General features: G+C 40.2%; 1 protein-coding gene across 3 annotated transcripts in view; it reads right to left on the reverse strand.

The window, feature by feature from the left end:
• Positions 1 to 10,953: 10,953 nt before the first annotated feature.
• The window catches only part of pi4kab (phosphatidylinositol 4-kinase, catalytic, alpha b), a 31,648-nt gene continuing 19,360 nt past the window's right edge, over positions 10,954 to 23,241 (reverse strand). For all 3 annotated transcript variants that reach the window (XM_031728015.2, XM_031728013.2, XM_039621206.1), the window contains 18 exons: positions 23,025 to 23,183; positions 22,855 to 22,934; positions 22,041 to 22,240; positions 20,015 to 20,105; positions 19,242 to 19,409; positions 17,923 to 17,976; positions 17,717 to 17,837; positions 16,895 to 17,024; positions 15,944 to 16,087; positions 15,766 to 15,836; positions 13,715 to 13,821; positions 13,504 to 13,608; positions 13,285 to 13,410; positions 13,062 to 13,182; positions 12,515 to 12,674; positions 12,348 to 12,437; positions 12,160 to 12,243; positions 10,954 to 12,046 (listed from right to left, as the gene is read on the reverse strand). In XM_031728015.2, coding sequence (XP_031583875.2) covers positions 11,995 to 12,046; positions 12,160 to 12,243; positions 12,348 to 12,437; positions 12,515 to 12,674; positions 13,062 to 13,182; positions 13,285 to 13,410; positions 13,504 to 13,608; positions 13,715 to 13,821; positions 15,766 to 15,836; positions 15,944 to 16,087; positions 16,895 to 17,024; positions 17,717 to 17,837; positions 17,923 to 17,976; positions 19,242 to 19,409; positions 20,015 to 20,105; positions 22,041 to 22,240; positions 22,855 to 22,934; positions 23,025 to 23,183 — 2,063 coding nt within the window. In that variant the 3' untranslated portion in view covers positions 10,954 to 11,994. The remainder of the gene's footprint in view (positions 12,047 to 12,159; positions 12,244 to 12,347; positions 12,438 to 12,514; positions 12,675 to 13,061; positions 13,183 to 13,284; positions 13,411 to 13,503; positions 13,609 to 13,714; positions 13,822 to 15,765; positions 15,837 to 15,943; positions 16,088 to 16,894; positions 17,025 to 17,716; positions 17,838 to 17,922; positions 17,977 to 19,241; positions 19,410 to 20,014; positions 20,106 to 22,040; positions 22,241 to 22,854; positions 22,935 to 23,024; positions 23,184 to 23,241) is intronic.

Below are 23,241 nucleotides of genomic sequence, written 5' to 3' on the forward strand. Positions count from 1 at the left end.
GGGCTGGTCACACTTGCTGATGATCAGTTATGCAAGTGCATTTGATTACTTACCCTCTTAATTCCTAAGGAAGCAGTAATGAAGTACTTTTCGCAGGACTCTATGCACTCCTGTGATGAACCTTCTCTCTCACGTGATTGTATGTTAAAGCATGTGTCTTTCTTGTTTGTGCATAGTGTGTTCGCATGTTTGATGTGAAAGAGAGAGATAAAGAACTATTGCCTGCTCCATGACCCCTCTCATGTAAACACGGACACACTCCAAAGAGGTGCTGAATGGCAGTGATTATGAGAGAGAGCTTTATGTCACACACACACACACACACACACACACACACACACACACACACACACACACACACACACACACACACACACACACACACACACACACACACACTGGGAGCTCTGCCAAGGAGGGAAGACCTGCAGAGTGGCTTCCCCTGGCTGGCTGCCAAAACTCCATTAACAGGCAGGGGAGGAACGGAGTGTCGAAGTGGGCTAAGGAGGAGCTGAAGAGCAAGGAAGAACGGAAGAAGAGTTAGCAGAGGTGAGGCCAAGTGAGAGGGAAAAATTATTTACTGGAAAAATAAAGTATAGAATAAACTTCTGTGTGTTTGTGTATGTCTGGGCTTATAGGATTAGAAGGATAATGGGGCTAATTACTTTAATCTGATTAGTTTAAAATCAGTTCCTGGTTTCCATTTATCATAATTTATCACAACATATAATTAACTTTTATCATTTCAATCTTGTATAAATTTTATTTGAAAGCCTGCCAGAGGGAGAAAATCTGAAAACTCACATCTTTTATGATCTAAACTTTTCTTTCGGTCATGTTGACTAAAAGTGGATAAACAAAACAAACGTATTCATGTGTGACCAGGCACCATTGTTAGTGTGGACATGTCAGTTAAATGGAGCTGAATAGCTGAAAGTGTATCTCTGGCTATAAAACCTTGAGAGAACTACAACACAACTAAGAGGAGTTGAGCATGACACACTTTAAAACTGAGATTTTGAGAGACTATACAGGACAAACAAGAATAACTGAAGAAAGATCTTTGTCAGGATCACGTGTTGTTTGCCCGGTCACGCTTCTCCTTGTCCTTTGCCCGTCTGGTCTCTTATCAGAGAGCGGCTCAGCTTGTCAGCTGGCTACAGATGACCATGTGATGACCTCTAAAACCTCCAATCAAATCATGTATGGCTGTATTTGCCCCAGGACCACAGTCAGCTGGGCAAGCTCATCTTCCATTTATGAATCCCCTTAAAACAGCTGAGCTCAAGAGAATCGAACGGCTATCACCAGCACACCTCAGGTTATGGTCTTACCAACAGATCATAGATAACTTGAAAAAAAAAAAGAACAGAACAATATTGTCTTTTATACTCGGGTCTATCATTTTTCGGTCACTTATACATATAGCTGCAAAGGAAAGCACTCAAGGTATGTCCCTCACTAAACAGCACATTCAGTCTGGAGTCCTCTTATATCAAGGTGACCTGAACATGACAGTTTTATTTATAGAAAATATCCTTTTAGCAAAAATGTGATGGTGAGATGTTTGATTTGGAGTCCTTCCAAAGGGTTCAGTTAGAATATGTTCAGTAGGATCAAAACATCAGCTCAATTCACGCCAGTTATATCCTCTTGACAAATATGTTCTGCCAAGAACTACTCGTGTTTATGTTTACCAATGTGGTGAATGTAGCCACCATGACATCAGGATTCATGTCAAACAAAACAATCATAGCCCTAACTATAAGCCTTATTAAACCCAAATGGGCGATTTACACAGGTTTCTTGCACAACATCATGCACACATTGTTTGAGAGTTGTCTGCCATAGTGGTTGTGATGCACCACTAATTGTAAGAGAAAAATGTGTATTCCTCAGCTCCTGGGTGAGTGGTTCTTGGGGGTTGCTTAGGAAATGCTGGGTGACATCAGTCACAAAGAAGATAAGGAGATGAAAAAGCTACTTTCAGCATCATTTTCAGCCTCATTCAATAGGTTTTCAATAGAGTTTTTAACCTGATTCCCTTCCTGATGCAATACCAAAGGGACACACACACACACCTCGTCATTGCTTTAGTTGCTTGCAGATTGCTGCGTACACCTGTAGTTCCCATGAAAACGCTTACTTGTCTGTGAATTCTCACTACTAGCTGTGCGGTAGTAAAATTTGTAAAACTTTACAACTGCTTTAGGAGAAGCTGGCAAGTGTTTGCAGACAAGTCAGTGTTTTCCATGCAAAGTTCTGGCAATGAGCAATCAAAAGGAGATTCTCACCAGCTAGCGACTAGTGGATGTCATTGTCATTGGGACCCAGCCTCTAGGCCTCTGTGACTGAGGTCTCATTGACCTAACCCCAGTTAGCATCATGTGGTTAGTGGTCATGCAATTGCAAAACCTCAATCAGGAAAACTTTGACTTTCTTACAGCTGACACTAGGACCCTATGAGGACTGACTCCATTGTGGCCATTAGAGGAACTGCAACCGTGGGACTTGATTTTCACAGGAAATACACAGCTGACTATGGGAATGTTTTTTTTTTTTTCTATCATTGTTTTTGTCCTCTTTGTTTTTTTTCTTTAAATGCCTGTTCAGTGATTCGGTCATGGAGCAGGCACTGGTGCACAGAATTTTTATAGATTTACTTAATTAAAGCCTCAGTGTTGGGCAATTGTTTTGCAGATGCAATAATCTACCTTGGGTAACAGTAATGTAATAAAATGAAATGTAATATCTAACTGTGTGTTTAAACCAATGACTGTAGAAAACTTTTTCTACAGTCATTGGTTTAAACAATTACAAGTGAACTGAAACTAGTACAGCAAACAGTCTGCAGGACACGCAGATTCTGCAGGGGTAACAGAGGCTGACTAAATCAGACTAAACTACCCTTTTAAAACCACAAGACCAATGAAGGAAACAGATAATAAGCTCAACTAACAATTACAAGACAACACACAACAAATCACAGCTATGTCTGGATCCACAATCAAACTTTTCAAAGAAAAATGCCACATTTTAAATAAAGTTTAACCGTCTTCAGACCAGATGTGGAGGACACCACCAATTATTCCTCACAATGTCATAATCCATTGTTTACTGGTAGCTATCAGAGTAGTTTCCTTTGAACGAGGACTGGAGCACAATAGCTTTATTGCAAGGTGTCCCATTCTGTTAAGTGAGAAAAGGATGACCAGATGCTCTTGGAAAAGCAGATGTCCGACAGGTATCTCCTCACTACCAGAATGAGCCCTTTCTTTTGACAGCTTGTGCATTTTGTTGTTTTTTTCCCCACTTATCTGATGCCATAACCAGAGCCATCAGTGATATTTGGGTGCCTCTCCTCGACTCACACAATAGGAAAATATTGCCTCTCTTATAGGAAACAGCTCTTGAGGATGCTAATCAATGTAAATGGTATAACTGGAACAAAAATAAGGAAACATATGTTCCAGCTGTCACCCCAGATACAGTATATGCTTATTACAGTGCTATGCAGCAAAATACAAGCTCTTTGGAGATGTTTAACCTGCACGCTGTTCTTCCACCATCCCTATAAACCCGGGTGTCACTGAGCTTGCCTTGCAGATTCCCAAGGGTATTTATATTTTATCAGCCGTTTAAGTATAATGTCTTAGTCATAAACTGTAACCGTGCTTTTATCAACTCCATACCTCATGGGATTTAGGTGATGTTGACTATAAATAAAAATGAGGCTCATCCATTTCCCCACTTCTTTTAAAGAAGAAAAAAAAAGACAAACAGGACAGGAAGTGCTTTTCTTTCATTGGTCACCTGAACAGTACACATGCAATACAAGCCTTAACCACTCTTTGTCTGTGGTTGTGTTTGTAGGTGAATGGATTTGAAACTCGGGTTTATTTGATGCTGTTAATCTGCACTGACAGAGTGCAAAACAGAATTTGACCCATGTAATGTCCTTTTTAATCAGAGTTAATTGACATAGATAGCCCTTCATCACATCTGCATATGCCCTTGTCAACCAAACATGAAGCTTGCAGTTTGATTCCTGTGTGCTTCCATGTTTGCCTCCAATTGCACCTCCACTGTGAAAAAGTTATAAAGAAAGAAACGTTTCAATTGGGAATAACATGGGTAAAACGAGCCCTGTAACTATTATAGAAATCCCACAGAACTGCTCTCTAAACATCTTCTGTTGCATATTAAACTGTGTACTGCTGTCTTCAAGCTCCTTTTTTGGTTAGGCCTACACAGTTATGTGAGAACTTTGTGCCACTGGATGGTTCAATTAATATACAGTAACCAGTTTCTCCTTTTACCCTCCAATCTCCTCCCTCCCCTGCTGAGGGGAAAAATGTGTCTCATTCCAATTTAATGCATGGCCAATTCCCACCTCGACAGTGCAGTAATTAAAATCTGAACGCAAAGCCCCATTCATCAGTGGAGATGACAGAGAGAAGAGAGGTGGGGGACCGAGGGCTCTGTGCTGTACCCTTGAATTTAGGAGTCCAAACTAGCTCAGGAAGAGTAGAGAAGTGAGCAGGAAGGAGCTGAGGCCAATTTCTCCACACATGTGATTCATGTTGTTTTCAGTTCTGTACTCATTCCTGAAGCGACCACATGCCCAAAGCGTGTTTGTGCGTGAAAATGAATTTGTGCATGCACATAAACATGTTATATTCCTCTGTGTAATTGGAGCGGTGCTTATGCTTCATCCTCCAGTACCTGCAGTGTTGTCGTCTCATTAGCGTAGCACCCAGGAGTTTAAAGCCCCGCCCATCATTTCAGTAATTTCTCCCCTTCCTTATTATGGATCCCCCACCTTTTGCACCCCATGGCAGATTTTCTGTTTTGACAGAAGCCCTGCTGTGCCTGCTTTACACACACACACGCAGACACATACAAACACTCAGAGCACAAACACTGCATGACCGTGACCCTCAGGGAGACCTGTGCATATCCACAATGTCCTACAGGGGTGTGGGGACACCAGTGTGTGTGTGTCATTGTTTGCTGTCTGTGATTGCGCGTGTCGCCACCCAGCAGCTGTTTGCATGTTTTATCCTGCTGTCTATCTGCTCAAGGTTGGGGCCAGCTCTGGCGCCTTGGTGACATCACAAATCTTTAAAAAAAAAAAAAAAAGAAAGAAAGAAACTGCACAACAAAAATCTCCTGTAGTAGATTTTTCCATCATTTTTAATAAGACATGAAAAATCAAAGAGGACTTTATTCAACAGGAATTAAATTATGGGGAAGAATGTGCACTGCAGCTTTTTAATCCGCACAAAAGTTTCCGAAAGAAAGATTTTAGATGCAGCCATGTAGTGTCTTCAGTCCCAGTGGTGGTGGCATATGTCCAAGGCTTTTACGCCACCCTTTCTCCCCCCTTCTCCCCCCTTCTCTCTGTCTGCTCCTTTTCTCTCTATCCTGCAGTGGACTGCACTTGAGCTTGAATGGTCAGAGCGGGATAGGCAGCTGCCTGGTCCCTGTGCACCAGAGAGAGAAGGACAGGAGGGGAGAAGGGGGTGCACAGATTTTAATGAGATGCACAGTGTCAATGGCCACTCTCTCTGAAGAGGGCAAGAAGAAAAGGGTGCTCTCTTTTTCTCTCCACTCCCCTCTCCTCTGTGCCCCTTCCTTCCCTCTCTCTGTATCTCCTGCCCTCCTCCCCAGCTGGCGAGGGGCTTTGTTAGGCGCCAGATGATACCCCAGATGCCCCAGCCCAGCCGCCCCTTTTTAGCTACATTCACCAGCCTCCCCTCAGGTCAGAGGTCACCACCGGGCATCTGAATGGGTCTCCGTGGCAACAGTGGCCATGGTGGTTGAGAGAGTGGCAGAGGGTTTTTGTTGTTGACTGGTTATGGACAGTGCTGAATTAATCTGATCCAGGCTCTATGGGGAAAACTGAAATATGATTTGGGGCAAGAAAAACAAATAAACAAAAAGTCATTGTTTTGCTGCAAAAACATCTTTATTCTTATTTAATGTGGAAATTTGTTTAGGTCGTAGCAGTTAAGCGGAAAAGGAGAGTAAGCTGACAGAGACAGAGTGTTTTGGAGAAGCCTTGCATATTTCATACCCAGCACCTAGCTTGTTGGGATGTACTAGAGTTTATATGCTGATGTTCCTGATCCTGCTCTAGCCCTCTGCTGGGTAAATATATCCAACGCATGATGCAGCTGCCCCAAGGCAACTAATAAAATGCAAAATGGGTCAATTAAAACCTAATTTTAATGACTGAAGAAATGCGGATTAATTCTGTTTTTACAGCCATGAAAGTTTTTTTTTATTGCAGGGATCTGAACAAAAAGATGGACAACAGGTTATTAAAAATGGTGCAATTTTAACAAAAGTATTTTTAAAAACACTACAAGTAACTACATGAAAAGCAAGACTTCTTGCTGGGACTGGAAATTCTTACAGATACTTGTTTGTGTGACTGTTTTGTTTTGTTTTTTAACAAAACTTATATGAAAGCACAAAGGCAAACTTTGATTTGTTAGTCATGGTTTGATATTTTGATATCAATACAGACCTCAAAAAGAAGACAAACCTTTACGTATCACAGATTTTTTTAACCCTCTTAAAGAAACGATTTAATCTGATTTAAAACTTTTACAGATAAAATGTGCCAGCTTCCCTCTGCTGTGACTCAAGTAGTCGTGCTGCAGTTCTTCTCCTACCCTCTGTCGGTCACGCTGTCCAAACAGATCAAAGGTCACATGATAAGGAATGGGTGAACACTGGTTTCCATTCAGCAGCCCAACAAATAGCGTTTAACACGTGGGCATCGAGAGAGAAAAAGAAGCTTTGGCTCCAGTGTGTGTCCTGACAGGCGTCTAGGTAGAGGAACTTTTTCAGCCACTGATTTGTTATGCAAATACAGTATTTTTTACTAAATACAGTGGAATATACCATTGTGATGGATTTAGTCTGACTGTGCGTGCTGGCTGTGTGTGCATACACATGTATGTTTGTGTAAATGTTTGTTACCCACAGGGAAACAGTGACTCTGTGCTTTTCTTTAGTCATCACAACCTTAGATAACAAAACTGATCAGCGTCAGCAGCGCAGAAGAGAGGCTGCCCCTGCAAAATGCAGCCTCATACAAAAATGTGACCAATTACAAGGAGTTTATTTTTTTCCTTCTGATAGTTTACTTAGCTGACAGTTTTATTAGAAAGCTTAAGCACAAAAGTCTTTGCAATGAATGTTACCTTCAGGAAGGCTTTATAAATAAGTTCAGTTTTTTAAGAATGGCATTAGACAAACTGTAATTGTAGTTTGTAGTGTTTTTAGGGAGCTGTTGACTATTTTCCAAATATTCAGTTCTTGTATACTGCTGTACATGCAAGTGTAGGCCTGTGCAATCCAAAGATGGATTGGGAGGTTTGATAATAGCTTATTCATTGTAAACGGCAAAATTAGTGACTTAATATATATGCAAATTACAACATGTGCTATTAATAGACCAGCTATCCATCATTGGGGAAATTTAAACGGAAGACCTGCTTGCTGTCCTTTTAAACACCCATAATCTGAGCTAAGTCACGCAAACATCAGGGTGCAATGCATTTTGAAGTTGCACACAGAGATAATTATGAATGCAGTTTTTCTCACCCCAGATAGATGGGAATAATATTGAAGTTTCTGACTAAACTCAATGGCTTTCATCTGTTTCTATTTCTTCTATTTCTTCAGTAATAATTTGGTCTCATGGTCTGTGAAGTTGGTAATATGATCCAGTAATCCATTCGAAGCTACAATGAAGGGCAGATACTATAGTATTTATTGGAAATTTCAAGGATAAAAAAAAAGTAATAATAAAAATTTAAAGAAATGTGACTTTAGTGTGGCACTGGTTCCACTCTCCCATGAAAAAAAATGAATCAGCACTGCTATTCACCACCCTGCAGCCACTATTCCTGATTAGCTCCAGCTTCTCATTAAAAGGCCTAACTGTCTGCTCTGGGCATTTGGACAAATAGCCCTTTCTACTCAACTCCACTCCTCACATCTGTGATGGCTGGAACAATTCAGAGAAGAGTTAAATACTGCAGAGCACATGGCGGGCATGCAGGGCCGCTGACATTCAGGAGGCATGAATGTGTCACAAGGAAGCCTTCAGAGAGATACAGAGCCACATCATCTGTCTGTTTACAGACAGACAAAAGAAAAGAAAATAAGATTTCTCTGTTAACACATCACAGGGTTTTCACCAGTTAGAGGGTCATCCAGAAAACCACAATGTGTGGACAATTTCTAACATGTGCTGACATTCTTATACCAATCACTCCATCACAAGTAGCAACCTAATGGCATTTAGCATCCACAGACTAACACATTAACTCAACTGCACTTCAAACTGTCAGGATCAAAATACATCCAGTGTGAAAGCCGTATCTAATGCTCAAAGCATCATTCTCTTTTTGTGATTTTCCCCATTTGCACACATAAAACAAACAAAAACATTATTTGAATGAAAGACAGGTTGTGAGAAACAGACGTGTACCAGTCTGGTGTCATTTATACCCATGCACTGAGTAATAGATGGATATCATGATGGCTCTTGGGTGCAAAATGCAACAATATAACACCAAATAAAACACAAAACAAAAAGCTAAAGACAACTTTTCACTAACTTTTCTAAAGGGTCATTGAACATTTTGAAATCTTGTCTTTTCTGATTTGCATTTTGCATTTGTTGTTGCTTTTTCTTTCTTATTGTGTTTTCTATAATAATGTGTTTGGGCCAATAAATAAATGAAAATAAATGAATGAACTCATAGACCCCTTAATGTTGCATCTATATATATATGTATATATATATATACATACAAAGATCCTAAATTTGAATCTCTTGTGTCAAATCACTACACCTGTATGGCCAAGATGTGTTGCAGTGATGTAGCAACATCAGTGTGTTCCCCTCCTGTGAGTCAGTACACAATCAAATTTTAACCAAACAGAGTGTGAAGAGTACACCGACATGTAACCATCAGCACCTTTTTCCCCACATTGAAATATGTAGACGTTTGATGAAAATCACTGCAAAAAAAGAAGCAGAAAAAACTAAGCAAGTGTGCTGTCATGGGATCTTTGCTACACTCACTCACTCCATCTGACTGGTTGGCCTCCAGCGTGTGCTGACCCTGGGCTGGTTCGGCTCTATCACTCCCATCTGGTGATGCAACCAGCAGCCCACTCCAAATGCACTCTAAGCTGCAGTATATAAAGGCTGTCTGTTAAAAGTTGAATAAATGAATAAGTCACATAAGCAAACTTGGGTCAAACTTCTAAACAGAAAATTTAGATTTTTTTTCCAACTTCATCTTTTATTAGCTGTTGAACTATTGTTTTTGACGTATGTGTTTGATTATTCACCTAATTTTTTTTTTTAATCCAAGTGCTGCTGTATGAATCTGAAGTAAAGCCTTTGAGTTTGAAATACCTTTTGGGCTTGTCTGTGTTTATTATACTCTTATTCCAGCATCAGTCTGTTTAATGTAACATGTTTGGCTAGAGTATTTCATGCGCTCCATACAGCAGAAACAGGAGTGTACAAGTTCACCTCCATTTAAAGTCAAGCTGCTGTCAGAGGGCACCATGTTCTCTAAAAGCAGAGTCTGTCAGCGCATCTCTAAATGCTTGAAGGCACACTTGAGGTCACTTTTATCAGAGGGAAAAGATTTGGTAGCATTCTTGTTATGTCTTGTGCCATGACAGCCATCCTCACAACACAAGGATGAATATTACAGTTACTGATAAGGTGTCACAGAAATCAGCAGTATCTTTTTGAGCAGCTCAAGAACTTGGACACAGATTAAATGATGCCAGTATGTGTTGCCCTCTGGTGGATGTACAATCAACTGTTAAATCAGGGATCTTTAACAGAAACAAATCACAGATTGTTTCATGATCACAATACCATTCATTGGCCACAAAAGTGATGGTTTCATGATAAAGTGATGATCCAATACTCCGTATATAGCACGACTGTCATCTATGATATATTCACTGCATTGTGGTTAGTGTGTATCTGTGATCAGTATTACTAGATTGTGGTCTGGACTTTGGACATTGCGAAACCTTGATTGTTTTCTTTTTCAGCCACTGTGTTTCTGGATATTTTAAATGAGGCGTTTGTGCTGATATGCTGTTTGGCTTTCAAATGCTGTGCACATTTGCACATGTGCTGTGCAAATGGCCAAATGTCTCAACTTTGTTCTCATCTGTCCTACAAGAGGAGGATTTCTCAGATGTAACTTTTTAGAGATACATTTTCTCCTAGGAACCAAATAAGCTGTACTTATTCGATCTTTTCGTAATTGTACTTTAATGAACGAATAACAGGCTGATCGAGGCTTTTTAAGTCTGAGCTGCAGCTCTTGGGGTTTATGCAGTTTCTTTACTGACCTTGGGACGAATTTGCTGGGACATCCACTCCTGGGAAGACTGTGGCATTGTGTTAATACACCTCAATGCTCCAGACCAGCAAATTGCCAAAACATCTGGTTTTATAGAGGTGGTCACACTTACTTGTGATCAGTTAATTAAGTGCATTTTACCAGGAGCACCTAGCTGCTACTTACTCTCTTAATTCCCATGGAAGCAGTCAGTTTTTAACAGGACTGAATAGAGTTGTTTTCACATGACTGTATCACTCTGACTCACTTCCCCTGCTGTTGGCTTTGTCCGAATTATTTCTTCAGTGCAAGTTAATTAACTTCTGTCCACTTGATCCTCTCTCGCTTGATAAGTTCTACCTAAAGAAGTCATACTGTAGCAAGTCTGAGCAGTCAAACTGCATGATAACTGAATTTAAATATAAATATTGGCATTTTGCACCAATATGATCATATACTGCTCAATATTTTGTTTCAACTTTACAGTACCACCAAGTGTAACGCCTTCTGTTCTGGTCAATAAGAAGTTTAACAAGGTATCAAGAAATACTGTGTCTTCAGTGATAATTCTTTATTTGCTTTCATATCTTATGCATTCTCATTCAAAAGGCATGAAGATAGAAAAGGAGACAGAAAATGGGTCATGGCTATAAATATATAAAGAGGCAAAATCTTTACAACCAGTAACAATACATGAAGGCTTAAGCTGACCGTACAGAAATGGGGCACAGCACTGTGGATTACTAAAATATTTTTGAACAAAAGCCACATTGGACACAAGCTACATGGTAGTTAACATTTAACTTCATGCAACTGCCCAACAATTAAGCTGTGCCTTACCTTCACAGACAAACAATAGAAAAGACTGATTTATAGCCATTTATTACCCCTCCCCATTTGACAATGCTAAATATACAAATCTCAGCCCCAGTGTTTCCCAGAACATGTGAGCATCATTTCTTCTGTTGAAAGTGGAAATATGAAAAATACATACAGTGTAACTCAAGTCTATACAGTCAAGTCTCACTGTAAATACAAGTACCATGCCACAGATCAAAGTACTCTGACTGGTCCATTAAAAAGAGAAGCACAGTAGTACAGTCAAGTACGAGATGACAGAATAGGCCACAATGGTCAGAACTGAAACTGGTCTACTTTAGCTACTTTAAGTATCCAATTACATTTCAAACCCCACCTAAAAATCAACAGAAAGCACATTCACGGACATTATAAATTATTTAAATTTGGCACAAACGCTGATAAAGTATTTTACTTAACGTGCAGATTAACAAGCTTTTTTTTTCTAAGTACACAGAAGTCAAGATGCCAGTGCAATAGAATAATTATTAAGAATATAATTGATTTTCATTTGACATAATAAATAAGAGAAAACACAACTAATGTAAAGCAAAAATGTTTTCATAATTAAACAAGACGCTAAAACAAACACAAGGGACAGCAGCCAACAATCAGCAAAAACAGTGAGCCACAATCTTCATTGGTGAACATCATCAAAGGCACACACGCAAACTCACGCACGCACACACTATGTACCAGCCAGTATATGCACATGCTTAGGCACGAATGTTTAATATGGGATCTGGTTTTGGTAATACTGGATCATGTCGTAGGTCCTACTCCTGTTTAACACAAAGGAAAAAAGAAGAAGGATGCAATCAGAAATCTATATATACATATTTTATTGGTTTTATTTTTACATATATACATATACATAGAAAAAAAATCTACCAACCTGTTGCTGAGGAAGCAATTCTGGATGACTTTGATGATGAAAGATGCTGCATCTTTTTCACTCAAACCTGGGTTGAATCGCTGCCTAGATGTGGGGAAACAAGATTTTTAACAACAACAGCAACTAGCATTGAAGGTTCTAATCAGCTTATTCATAGCAGCACAAAACGCAAAAACATTCTCACTCACTTGAGCAATTTGATGGTCTGTCCTCTGAAGCAGGGAAGACCAGTGTCCAGCATGAGCGTGACCAAGGAGACGACTGCATCCATGTAGGGCCTGATTCACCACAGAAACTTGTCTTAATGTTACATGTTACCAGTCAAAGATCAGTTATTATTTTCTTCAGCACTCACCTGACAGCCAGGTATCCCCTCACGCACATCTCCATGAACCACTTGAAGGGTGTCGCCTCCATCTTTCCACCCATGATCATCACCATTTCATCGGTTAGCTTGATATCTGGCTCCCAGCCGAGGTTTCCACCGGGAGAACTTTCAAACATGAACCCAAAGTCTGGGAACAAATAAACACACCGATGCACTTTCAATAAATTTATATGATTTTGTTAAAAGAGGAGTTTGGTGGGGAAAAGATAATGTCATGTAACATTAATACAACTACGAATATTTAGAAGAGTTTTCACAAACTGCAGTCACACCTTTGGATGCAAGCCATCTTTTACATTTTTGCCACACAGTAACTGCGTTTTATTGATGTATAAATGCTTGTAGAGACTTAAAATTCTTTTAAGAATGGTAAACCACTAAACAGCTGAATTTTTATTTCATCATTCAGTTTAGTGAGACACAGTTCATGGGGAAAAACTGGCAATTTTACTTGAAAATCAAAAGAAGCAACCGAAATGACAGTTTCAATAAGAGAACCACACTGAATACACACCAATGTGAATAAGGTGGCCCTGGCTGTCCAGCATGATGTTGCCATTGTGTCTGTCTTTTATTTGCAGCAGGAAGAGCAGCAAGCTGTAAGCTGCCATACTGCGAATGAAGTTGTACCGTGCCTGAAAGGACAAGCGTTGGAGGGAATATGAAAAAATCTGTCAATAAGAAATATGGTCTTTTAACTTTCAGATGACTAGAAAAACCTAAGATTCAGTATTTACCTTCTGGAAGGCTAGAGTGGATTCATCTCCATACTGGTTCCTGAAATAGTCGTACATCCCAAAGTCTGTCTGTCGGCCCAGTTGGTCACGAGACTTGCAGTCAGGGATGCACTCAATCACTCCACACTGTGGCACAACATCAGAAAGAGGAGGAATAAGAGGAAGTATAGATTTGCACATTCAGTAGTTCATGTAAGGAAGGAGTTGCTGTGAACTTACTCCTGGAGCAGTGGCCACCACCCTGTACGGAAACACATAGAGATCGAGGCCCACCATCTGGAAGATGTTCTTAAAGAGGCTGATGATCTGAAGGGCCAGCATGTCCTGTGAACACAAATCAGCAAATAGTAGAGAAAATTAAATCTGGCTAAAATAGAGATAGCAATGATAGTTGGGGAGAGGTTAATTATCAGAAGTGTGAAAGTGAGACCTGTCTGCAATCATCTCCAACTTTGAAGATGGCTGCCTGCCAGCAGATCCTCTTTGCCTCCTCTTCACTCTTCCTCTCATCCACCGAATCTGAGCGACACAGCAGACCTGAGGGAGAGACGTTATGGCACACTTTTAATCTGAGCGTAACTTTAATAAATATTTGTACAGCAGTTTTAAGGCACATTAAAGATAAGCGTACATATCTAACAAACAAACACACAGTCAGACACATGATTGTACACTCATCCTTCAAACAGATTCACACACACTCGCATTAGAAGAACAAGAGGCAAAAAATAATGGGCAAAAGATTAAGGAAGAGCTAATCCTTAGAAATTAGTTTTCAGCAGTCATTTAAAACAAAGCACAAATTTAGCCGAATCTATTAGATTTAACAAATATTACAGTTATGTATAAAGAAAAGAGATATGGACCAAGGATTAAGCCCTGGGTGACTCCACATACTAGTGGTGCTGATGACGACATACAGTTGTTAATATGAATTCTGATGTGTCTGTTGGATAAGTGTGACGAGAACCATGTGACCAGTTACAGAAGTATTAAAACTACTCTGTATCCCCTGTTCACTCAGAAATTGCATTTTGGTCCTTACTGCGCTTGAGCTTCATCATACAGAATAATGCATGTTTAGAGTTTGAGTCTAAGATTTGCACCAATAACACAAATTATCTGAAAGCCAAACCTGGTCCGATTGATCTAACTAAAGCAAAATTAAAACCCTGCATTACACCCTGAAGACACCCTACTGTGTCACATGGGACTCTCCACCCCCATCTGCCTCTGGATCAAGGACTTCCTGACAAATATTCCACAGTCTGTCAGACTCGGCCCCCACCTGTCCAGCACCGGGTCTCCACAAGGATGTGTTCTGAGTCCCCTCCTGTTTACGCTCTACACATCCGACTGCTCCCCTACCCATCTCTCAAACACCATCATAAAGTTCGCGGATGACACCACAGTGGTTGGACTCATCTCAAGGGGGGATGAGTCGGACTACAGAGATGAGGTCAACAGACTGACTGAGTGGTGTTCAGTTAATAACCTCCAACTGAACACCACGAAAACTAAAGAACTTATCTTGGACTTCAGGAAGGGCAGAGCAGACCCGGCCCCACTTTACATTCACGGGAACTGTGTGGAGAGGGTACACTCCATGAGGTTTCTGGGCATGCAGATCTCTGATGATCTCTCCTGGACTGCAAATACCACGGCGGTGGTAAAAAAGGCCCAGCAGCGTCTCCACTTTCTGAGAGTGCTCAGGAGGAACAACCTGGAGGAGAGGCTGCTGGTGACATTCTACAGAGCCACCATAGAGAGCATCCTAACGTACGGCATAACAACATGGTATGCAGGGTGCTCAGCTGCAGACAGGAAAGCACTGCAGAGGGTCGTCAACACAGCCCAGAAGATCACTGGCTGCTCTCTGCCCAGCCTGGAGGTCATTGCAAACTCTCGGTACCTCAGCAGAGCTGGCAATATCATCAAGGACCATTCTCACCCCAGCAATCATCTGTTTGAACTATTGCCGTCAGGCCGACGGTACAGGTCACATAAAACCAGGACAAACAGATTCAGGGATAGCTTCTTTCCCAGAGCTATCACCGTAGTAAATAAGCACAATTGAACAATTGAACCTGCTTAGCTATATCATACTGTCACTGTCATTATATTATGCTGCTATTCATACTGTCATTATATTAATGCTGCTATCCTGTATATATATCGTACTTACTATTGTTTGAGTACTTACGATTGTTTTATTGTACCTTTTATATTTTACATTTATATTTATTATTGTATTTTGCACCAAGGGAGTGGCACTCCAATTTCGTTGTACCCTGTACAATAACAATAAAGGCTATTCTATTCTAAGAGAGACATTAAGTGATGCAGGACTAATCTTGTAACCAGTAAACACTTTATGATTGGAGGAACTTCAGTTAATTTCTAACTAGTTAACTGAAACACACATTGTTGTGCACACCAGGGCAGCACATGTTTGAAGGAGCCCTTTAACATAACCAGTACCTTCTTTTTCCAGCTCAATGACTCCACACCTCTTAACTTTGAACTTGGCCAGGTAGGGAGCCTTGGCAGCACTAAACAAAAACACAAAGAGTAGAAAAGCATATTTTTACACTTTAACATTTCACTGTGTTTTATTTTAATTCTTAAAAATTTTAAAAATGTTGGTTGTTAGGCCCACCTCTGCATAGGAGTACCAGATTTGTAATCTATATCCAAAACTATGGCCTCTGGGTTACTGGGCAGATAACAGCCAGGCTGGACTTTGATCTGTGACATGGCTTCCAGACAGGCCCTCTTCCTCTCCTCTCCTTTGGGAAAGGGTCTGACAAGGACAAACAAAACAACTTAAACACACAGAGTTACAACACTTCTAGGTTTATTACCTCTGTTACTTAGAAAAGCATGCATGGGTATCTCCATGAATGACTCCAGATCATATGTGACAGCCAGGCTCTGCTGTCAACCACAGAGGGGAGCCGCCAGGGTAGAGTCTTGAAGTCAGGGGACAGAGGCTTCTCCCCTGGCTTGTTGCAATTAGTGCTGTAATAAGGGCAGAGGGGAATTTCCCAACCTCTAGTGGGCTGACAAAACACTCTCTGTATCAAGGTTGTCAGAAAACAGCTCATCAGCTGCAGAGTGTACACACTGGTGGACAGGCGGTCAGGGGCTGGGGAAACACAGCATAGGCTGTTTTCCAAAATTAAGTATGATGGGAGTGACAGCGAAGCAACAAATAGACAAATAAATGAACAACAAAGGGATTTAAAGAGCAAAACACTGGAGTCAGGGGAAGGAACAAAGCTTCTTGGCTCATGGGAATAAGTGTTATCACTTCATGAACACTTTGCAGATTACCAAGAGGGAATGGATCTTTTTAAACAGAAAGGCTCAACTCCAGCAGTTACTTTGAAATCTCTGAAAAAAGTCAGAACATGAACTTGATATTTTTTGATCTTTTGTCTCAGATGTTCATGAGTTTTGAGATTGAGGAACATAGTTAAGGAAAAAAGAAAAAAATAATAATTTAAGGAAGCAACACTGTAGCAAAAGTTCACTTTGGAAACGCCCTAAAACGTAAACCATTTAAAATTCATAAAAGCACAGTGAAATAAATAGAGTGTTTTCATACTTAATAATGGCTGACACATTGGTTATTTCATTGAAGAAGTCAAACTCCCTCTGGTAGAAGTCTTTGGCCGGGCCAGACAGTGAATTGATGATCTCCTCAACCATCTGTTCCAACAGTTCTCCTATGTCCGCTGCAGGAGGACAGAAGATCTTGAGTTTTTGCAACTGTAGCAACATATTGCAATATTTACACTGAACATTTCACATCTGGTAGTTGCAGCAACCAACTGGTCACCCAGAGGTTGAACATGCAATACTTTCAATGGCAGATTGCCTGGTGAAGGTTGCCCAACCTCCAGACAAACCGGTGAAGGTTTGCAATTAACTTCAATGGAAAATGCAGATAGATTGCCAAACCTTGCAATCAATCTGAGTCAGTCTGCACCCATAACCACCCGACCAGTTGCCAACTGGTTGTATTCTGGTTATAATCCTATATAAAAGAAAGGCTATGCATTTATGTCATTTTGCAGTTAAATCATCATCTTGCAGCAATCTGTGAGGTTCTGTAGTTAATACGATAGCAAAACATTCGTAGTTTTTGAAGATGTAACACAGGTAACCACTGTATTCTCATAAAGAGATTTTATGTGATTTCCAAGTTGACCCAAATTGACAGAAGACTGTCTTTACTAACGTTTTATCGCCATCTTGAGGCACCAAGATGCTTTGGAGAAAACACCAGACTGTGAGTGGTCACAGACGTGGTCTGGTCCATTTCAAAAGGCAACAAGATTATTGGTCATTGCACATGGTCTAGACCCCCTGCTTTTTTTATTCTGAGTGTAGCATAGTGAAGAAATAGTGAAGGTGGGCATCTCACGGTCTTTTTGGTTTCCTTCCTCATCCAGGTATATATTGGTCTTCATGTTCCAGATGAACTGGTGAGCCAGCAGCTGAGACTTCTGAGCAGCCCACAGGATGTACTCTCTCACATAACCCATCTGCACCAGGATGCAAACAGGGAAAGTCGATCATTTATTCATGTTAAGAGGGCTCTGAATAAGACTCAGAAAATATGATAATTACCTTGTCATAACGAAGAGCTTGGACAATTTGAGGAATGTAAAACAAAATGGCATCCTAAAAAGAGAATAAAAACAAAAAAGTAATTAATACAACAATTTAGCTTATTACAGTAAACTTCACTCAAACGTCATTTCTAATCATGTTTAAATTGTAAAGGAAATTTGTCAGGGGAAACGAAGATACTTTCCCAACCCTTTTTCATCTGATAACCTAAAAACCGTCTATCATGCACATAAATCTTCTTTAATATCAATATTAGAAATAAAATAAAACTATAAATTTTCTGTAAACTGCATCTGGACAACCATTAGCCCACCACTACTCAATTGTAACTGTAGCTACTGTATTTAAACTGTTATTCTTTATTTTTTTTTAAACTGATAACATAATTTGTCGATCTATAGCAGCCATTACCAAAGTCGGGCCGTGGCCCACTTAAATCCAGAAAACCGCATGGGGCCCACCCAATCTTCAATCTACACTCTTATCAACATACAACCGAAAGTGATGTGTTTCCTTAAAAAGGAACACAGGCGGTTGGCTATAAATTGCTAATGCTACCGAGTTATATGCAAAGTTTTAAAGCTAATGTGTGACCCACCTGCCACAGGGAGGTGGGTCACACATTTCACAAACCTCAATGAAAGAGCAGTAAATTTAGATCAGAGTAATATCACAAACTACCTCCTATTACCAAAAAAACATTTTTATTCACTTTTTATATAAATAAATGAATAAATGTTTATAAATCTACATACTTGTAATTTCTCTTATTAATTTGTCCCACCAGGAGACCTCACCCCACAGTTTGGGAATCATTGATTCATACAGTTAACTTACATGATCAACTAGCTATACATTTGTTCATCCTCCATTTAAATGTACTGTTTTCCACTGGAAGTTCAACTTCTACCACCATGTTTACAGATGTGGAATTGATATTTGAAGGCCCTGTCTCTCTCCTATAATTTCTATGGTTAACCTACACGGTTATCCAACACTTTAATAACTTATTTTAACTGTTTATCTGACCTTATTAACTGTTTACAAGTTTAATTGTTTGCCTACAGTATCAGATGTTATTTTCAACTGTTAGCCATAAATCTCAGCGGGCTGGTTTAACTATCCACTCACTTTTTAACCATCTAGTAAACAGCTATGAATTTCCTGTCGCTGCCCATTTGAATACTTTATCAATTTGTGTTAGTCAAATCTTAACTTTTCTTGAATTAACTGTAACAGCTGGGTTCATCTTCACACCCATGTGAAAAAAATGAAAATAATTGAAAAAGAAAATGAAAATGAAAATAATAACATACGGGAGGAAAGGAGCGGAGGACTTTGACCCCATACTGGGCTGTGAGGGGATGAGGAGGGTACATGGACGAGAAGTAGGATAGTCCAGTTGGCGGGTCTGCTGGAGCCCAGCACAGGATATGACTCAGCTCTGGAGAGTCAGCATCAATTGTGTGCCATGTCACCAGAAACTGTAGAAAAACATCAAAAAGTGTTAAAATTGAATCCACATTTGCAACATTACCATGATAGATCCCATATAATGTAACACAGGATCAGCCCTGATTGTGTGCCAACTATCTACCAGAGGAAACTGTGTTTATTAGTTACTAAATTAACTGGAATAAACAAAGAGCATTATCTGCAAAATTACAGTGGTCTTTGGGGAAAGCTGTGTTTTGCCTCCACTGCTCCTTCTTTAAACAGGTACAAGGCTCATTAAGAGTTCAATCACGCAAAACTAAACACAAAGGACTGGAGAGGGCTGGAGGGAAAACGATTACTCAATAACACAACAATTTCTCATGTGACACTATAGCCACTTAAAAAAAACCTAAGTGACAAACAAAAACTTTTTAGTTTGTTCATAAAATGTGTTAGTTTCATGATGCCAGTTACTGTGTCAATGGTCATTTGTGATTTGTTCTGGATGTTTAAGCCTTTACTGAAAACCAGCTGACTTACAGCACACATGATATTTGCTCGACACTTTAAAATAAAAGCATGATGAATTAAACCAAACAGACAATTGTCACAATCCACCTGGTGGTTTGTGAAGACAGGTGGTAGACCTCACCTTGACCGCCTCAGGAACGTCACACACAGCAGCTGGATCCATTCGCACTAAACGAGTCACCTCAGAGACAATAGCCTCTGTGTTTTTGAATCTGAAACACAATCAATAAATAAAATTAAATAAATGGCTAATGTCTTTCCATAAATGACACTTACTTTATTTCAACAACAAAATTATACTCCCGGACAGACTAATAGTTAAACTGCTGGAAATCGGACTTCCTTCTACCACCTGCCGCTGGATCAGAGACTTCCTGTCAGACCGTGTACAGAGAGTTAGAGTGGGGCCTCATCTTTCCTCAGCCCTCAGCCTCAACACCGGCTCTCCACAAGGCTGTGTACTGAGTCCCCTACTGTACACTCTGTACACACATGACTGTGTTAGTACCCACCCAGACAACGCAGTCATCAAGTTTGCAGATGATACCACCGTGGTGGGGCTCATCTCAGGGGGAGATGAGACGGCGTACAGAGCTGAAGTTCAGAGGCTGTCAGATTGGTGTGTAGATAACAACCTGGATCTCAATATCACCAAGACAAAAGAACTGGTAGTTGACTTCAGAAGGAGGAAGTCCGAGCTGCAGCCTGTCAGCATCAACGGGAGTGCGTGGAAAGGGTCTCCAGTTTCAAGTTTCTGGGTGTGCACATAGACACAGACCTCCAATGGAGCTCTAACACCTCTGCGGTCTTAAAGAAGGCCCAACAGCGTCTCCACTTTCTGAGAATCCTCAGAAAAATGGACCTGAAGAAGGAGCTGCTGACCGTCTTCTACCGCTGCTCCATTGAAAGTGTGCTGACATATTGCATCGGTGTATGGTTCTCCAGCTGCACCACAGCACACAGAAAGGCACTCCAGAGGGTCATCAATATGGCCCAAAAAATCATTGGACATCCTCTTCCCTCCCTGAAGGACCTGTACAGCACTCGCTGTCTCAAGAAGGCACGCAGCATCCTACGAGACTGTACACACCCAGGACATCGGGTGTTTAAGCTGCTGCCGTCTGGCAGGAGGTTCAGGCTGCTGAGGTCCCGAACAAACAGACTCAAGGACAGCTTTTACAACAGGGCAATAGCCCTAATCAATGCAAATAGCTGACCTGATTGGCTACCTGCCTGGACTTTTTTTAGGGGGAGGTAACAATGTTTAAAACAATAACAATAGTAATATTTATATTTATAACAAGGTGCAATAATAATTAATGTGCAATAATAACAGTGTGCAATACACATAACACTTATTCTTCTTTTTATTTCTAAGTTAATATACTGTGTTGTGTTGTTTTGTGTTGCGTTGTGATGTGTCATATCGTGTCGTGTTGTGTTATATGTAGTACCGACGTAGGACAGTTTTTCCAATTTCATTGTACTACTGTACTATGTATGACTGTGCAATGACAATAAAGAATTATCTTATCTTATCTTATCTATCTTATCTTATTTAAGCTAAACAAAGTCAGCCATCTGTTGTTGTTTCATGTTATTTTAAAGCAGTTTCGTGGCCAGTGAGTTTTTTCCCCCTTGTTGTTTTATTGATATTTTGATAATTGTTTACCAATAACTAGATTTTTAATTTAGCAATGGTGAAGACGAGTGTCAGAGGTGACTTGCGACAGCAAGAAGTGCAAGAATGAAAGGGAAGAACTGCCATCATGTATGGTTTGGAAACGATGGCACTGACAAAAATACAGAAAGCCAAGGTGAACATGTGATGTTAACATTTTTAGTGGGACCCCAAGATGGACAAGACTACAAATGAGCCTATCAGAGGGACAGTTCAGTTTAAGCATTTTAGAGACGAGGTTAGAGAGGCGATGTTGAGGTTTGGACATGTGCAGATGGTGGATACATGGCACAAAGGATGCTGTAGCATTATTTTGTTATTTCGGAATTTAAAATAAGATTTTTTTATTTATGCTTTTTACTTTAACTGTTTTCTGTTGAATACAAGCATTCAAGTTTTTCAAATTAGACGAAATGTATTACATTTATGAAACATAGGATGCAAGGCATTTTGATTTTCTGTGTACCTGGCAGGCAGCTGGAGGGCAAGGTAGGGTGCTATGCTCCACGCTAGATTGACGTTGTCCTTCCACTGTTTCTCCGTCAGACTGATGTATTTGGATCTCCAGTTAGCAATACTCGTCTCCACTGACTGTTCTGTAGTAATGGCAAGCTCTTGAGTGGATAATGGATTGTACCATATTGTCAGCCGCTCAATCTCACTGGCCTGGAAAGAAACATACAAGTTTAGATCAGTTGGATTTCACGTAATTTGCATTATGAAGTTTGTGAAACATAAAGTAGCTTTTTGGTCACATCAAGCCCAAATTAAAAAGGTGACCTATTATGCTTATTTACATTTGTTATTATTGAACTCCACTTGAATGATTTCCAGTTCAATTTAACCCTTATTTATGTCATTCAAGTTTATTGTCTGCCTGAAACAAGTTCCTCAATCTTCAAGCCACCCTCCCTGCAAGTCAACTTCTTCTTACTAGCTGCCCAGTCAGAGAGTTTGAAGAGCAGACAAGTGGAACTGCTGTGCCACAACTGACCATATTAAGGCTACCCGCTGTCAGTGACATCATGCAGAGCCAAGAGTAGAAAAAAAATGTCTAAAACCTGAGCTTATGGCTCATAGAGAATACTTGTATATACTCTGACTTCAGGATTTTTACATTTTATTCGTGTTTAATATAATCATGCAGCACTGTAACAGAAAATTCTGAAAAGCATAATAGGTCCACTTTCGACTATCTATTCATAAATAGAAAAATACACTAAAGCATGCGCTTCACTTTATTACCACATATTTGTGAATAATAATACTTGTTGAAATACCAGTAAAGCCAGAAGAAGAGTCCTGCGTTTCATGTAATACTTGTGCAGCTGGGTGCCTCTATTGCTTTTTTTAGACAGTCCTGAAATGTATAAAGAAAAAGTGGTGAATAAGAAGCAGAGTCACTGTAACCAACTTCGCATGTATAATTTTAACACACTGTGTGTTTTACCTGATTTCTTGGATATGGTGGACATCCCTGAGGACAGAGGGTATGTGTTGATCCATCCCTGAGCGACCTGCTGCCTCTGACCCACTGCTACATCGAGACTGCTTCGGCTGTCTGTCACTGCCACGACAGACAGGCTGTTCACAGACATGTCTTGGGGATCTGTGTAACAATAAATACCAAACATAAACTTTAAGAAAATAATACTGATAGATTAAAA

The sequence above is a fragment of the Oreochromis aureus genome, linkage group 12, assembly GCF_013358895.1.
Source record: "Oreochromis aureus strain Israel breed Guangdong linkage group 12, ZZ_aureus, whole genome shotgun sequence".
Taxonomy (NCBI): domain Eukaryota; kingdom Metazoa; phylum Chordata; class Actinopteri; order Cichliformes; family Cichlidae; genus Oreochromis; species Oreochromis aureus.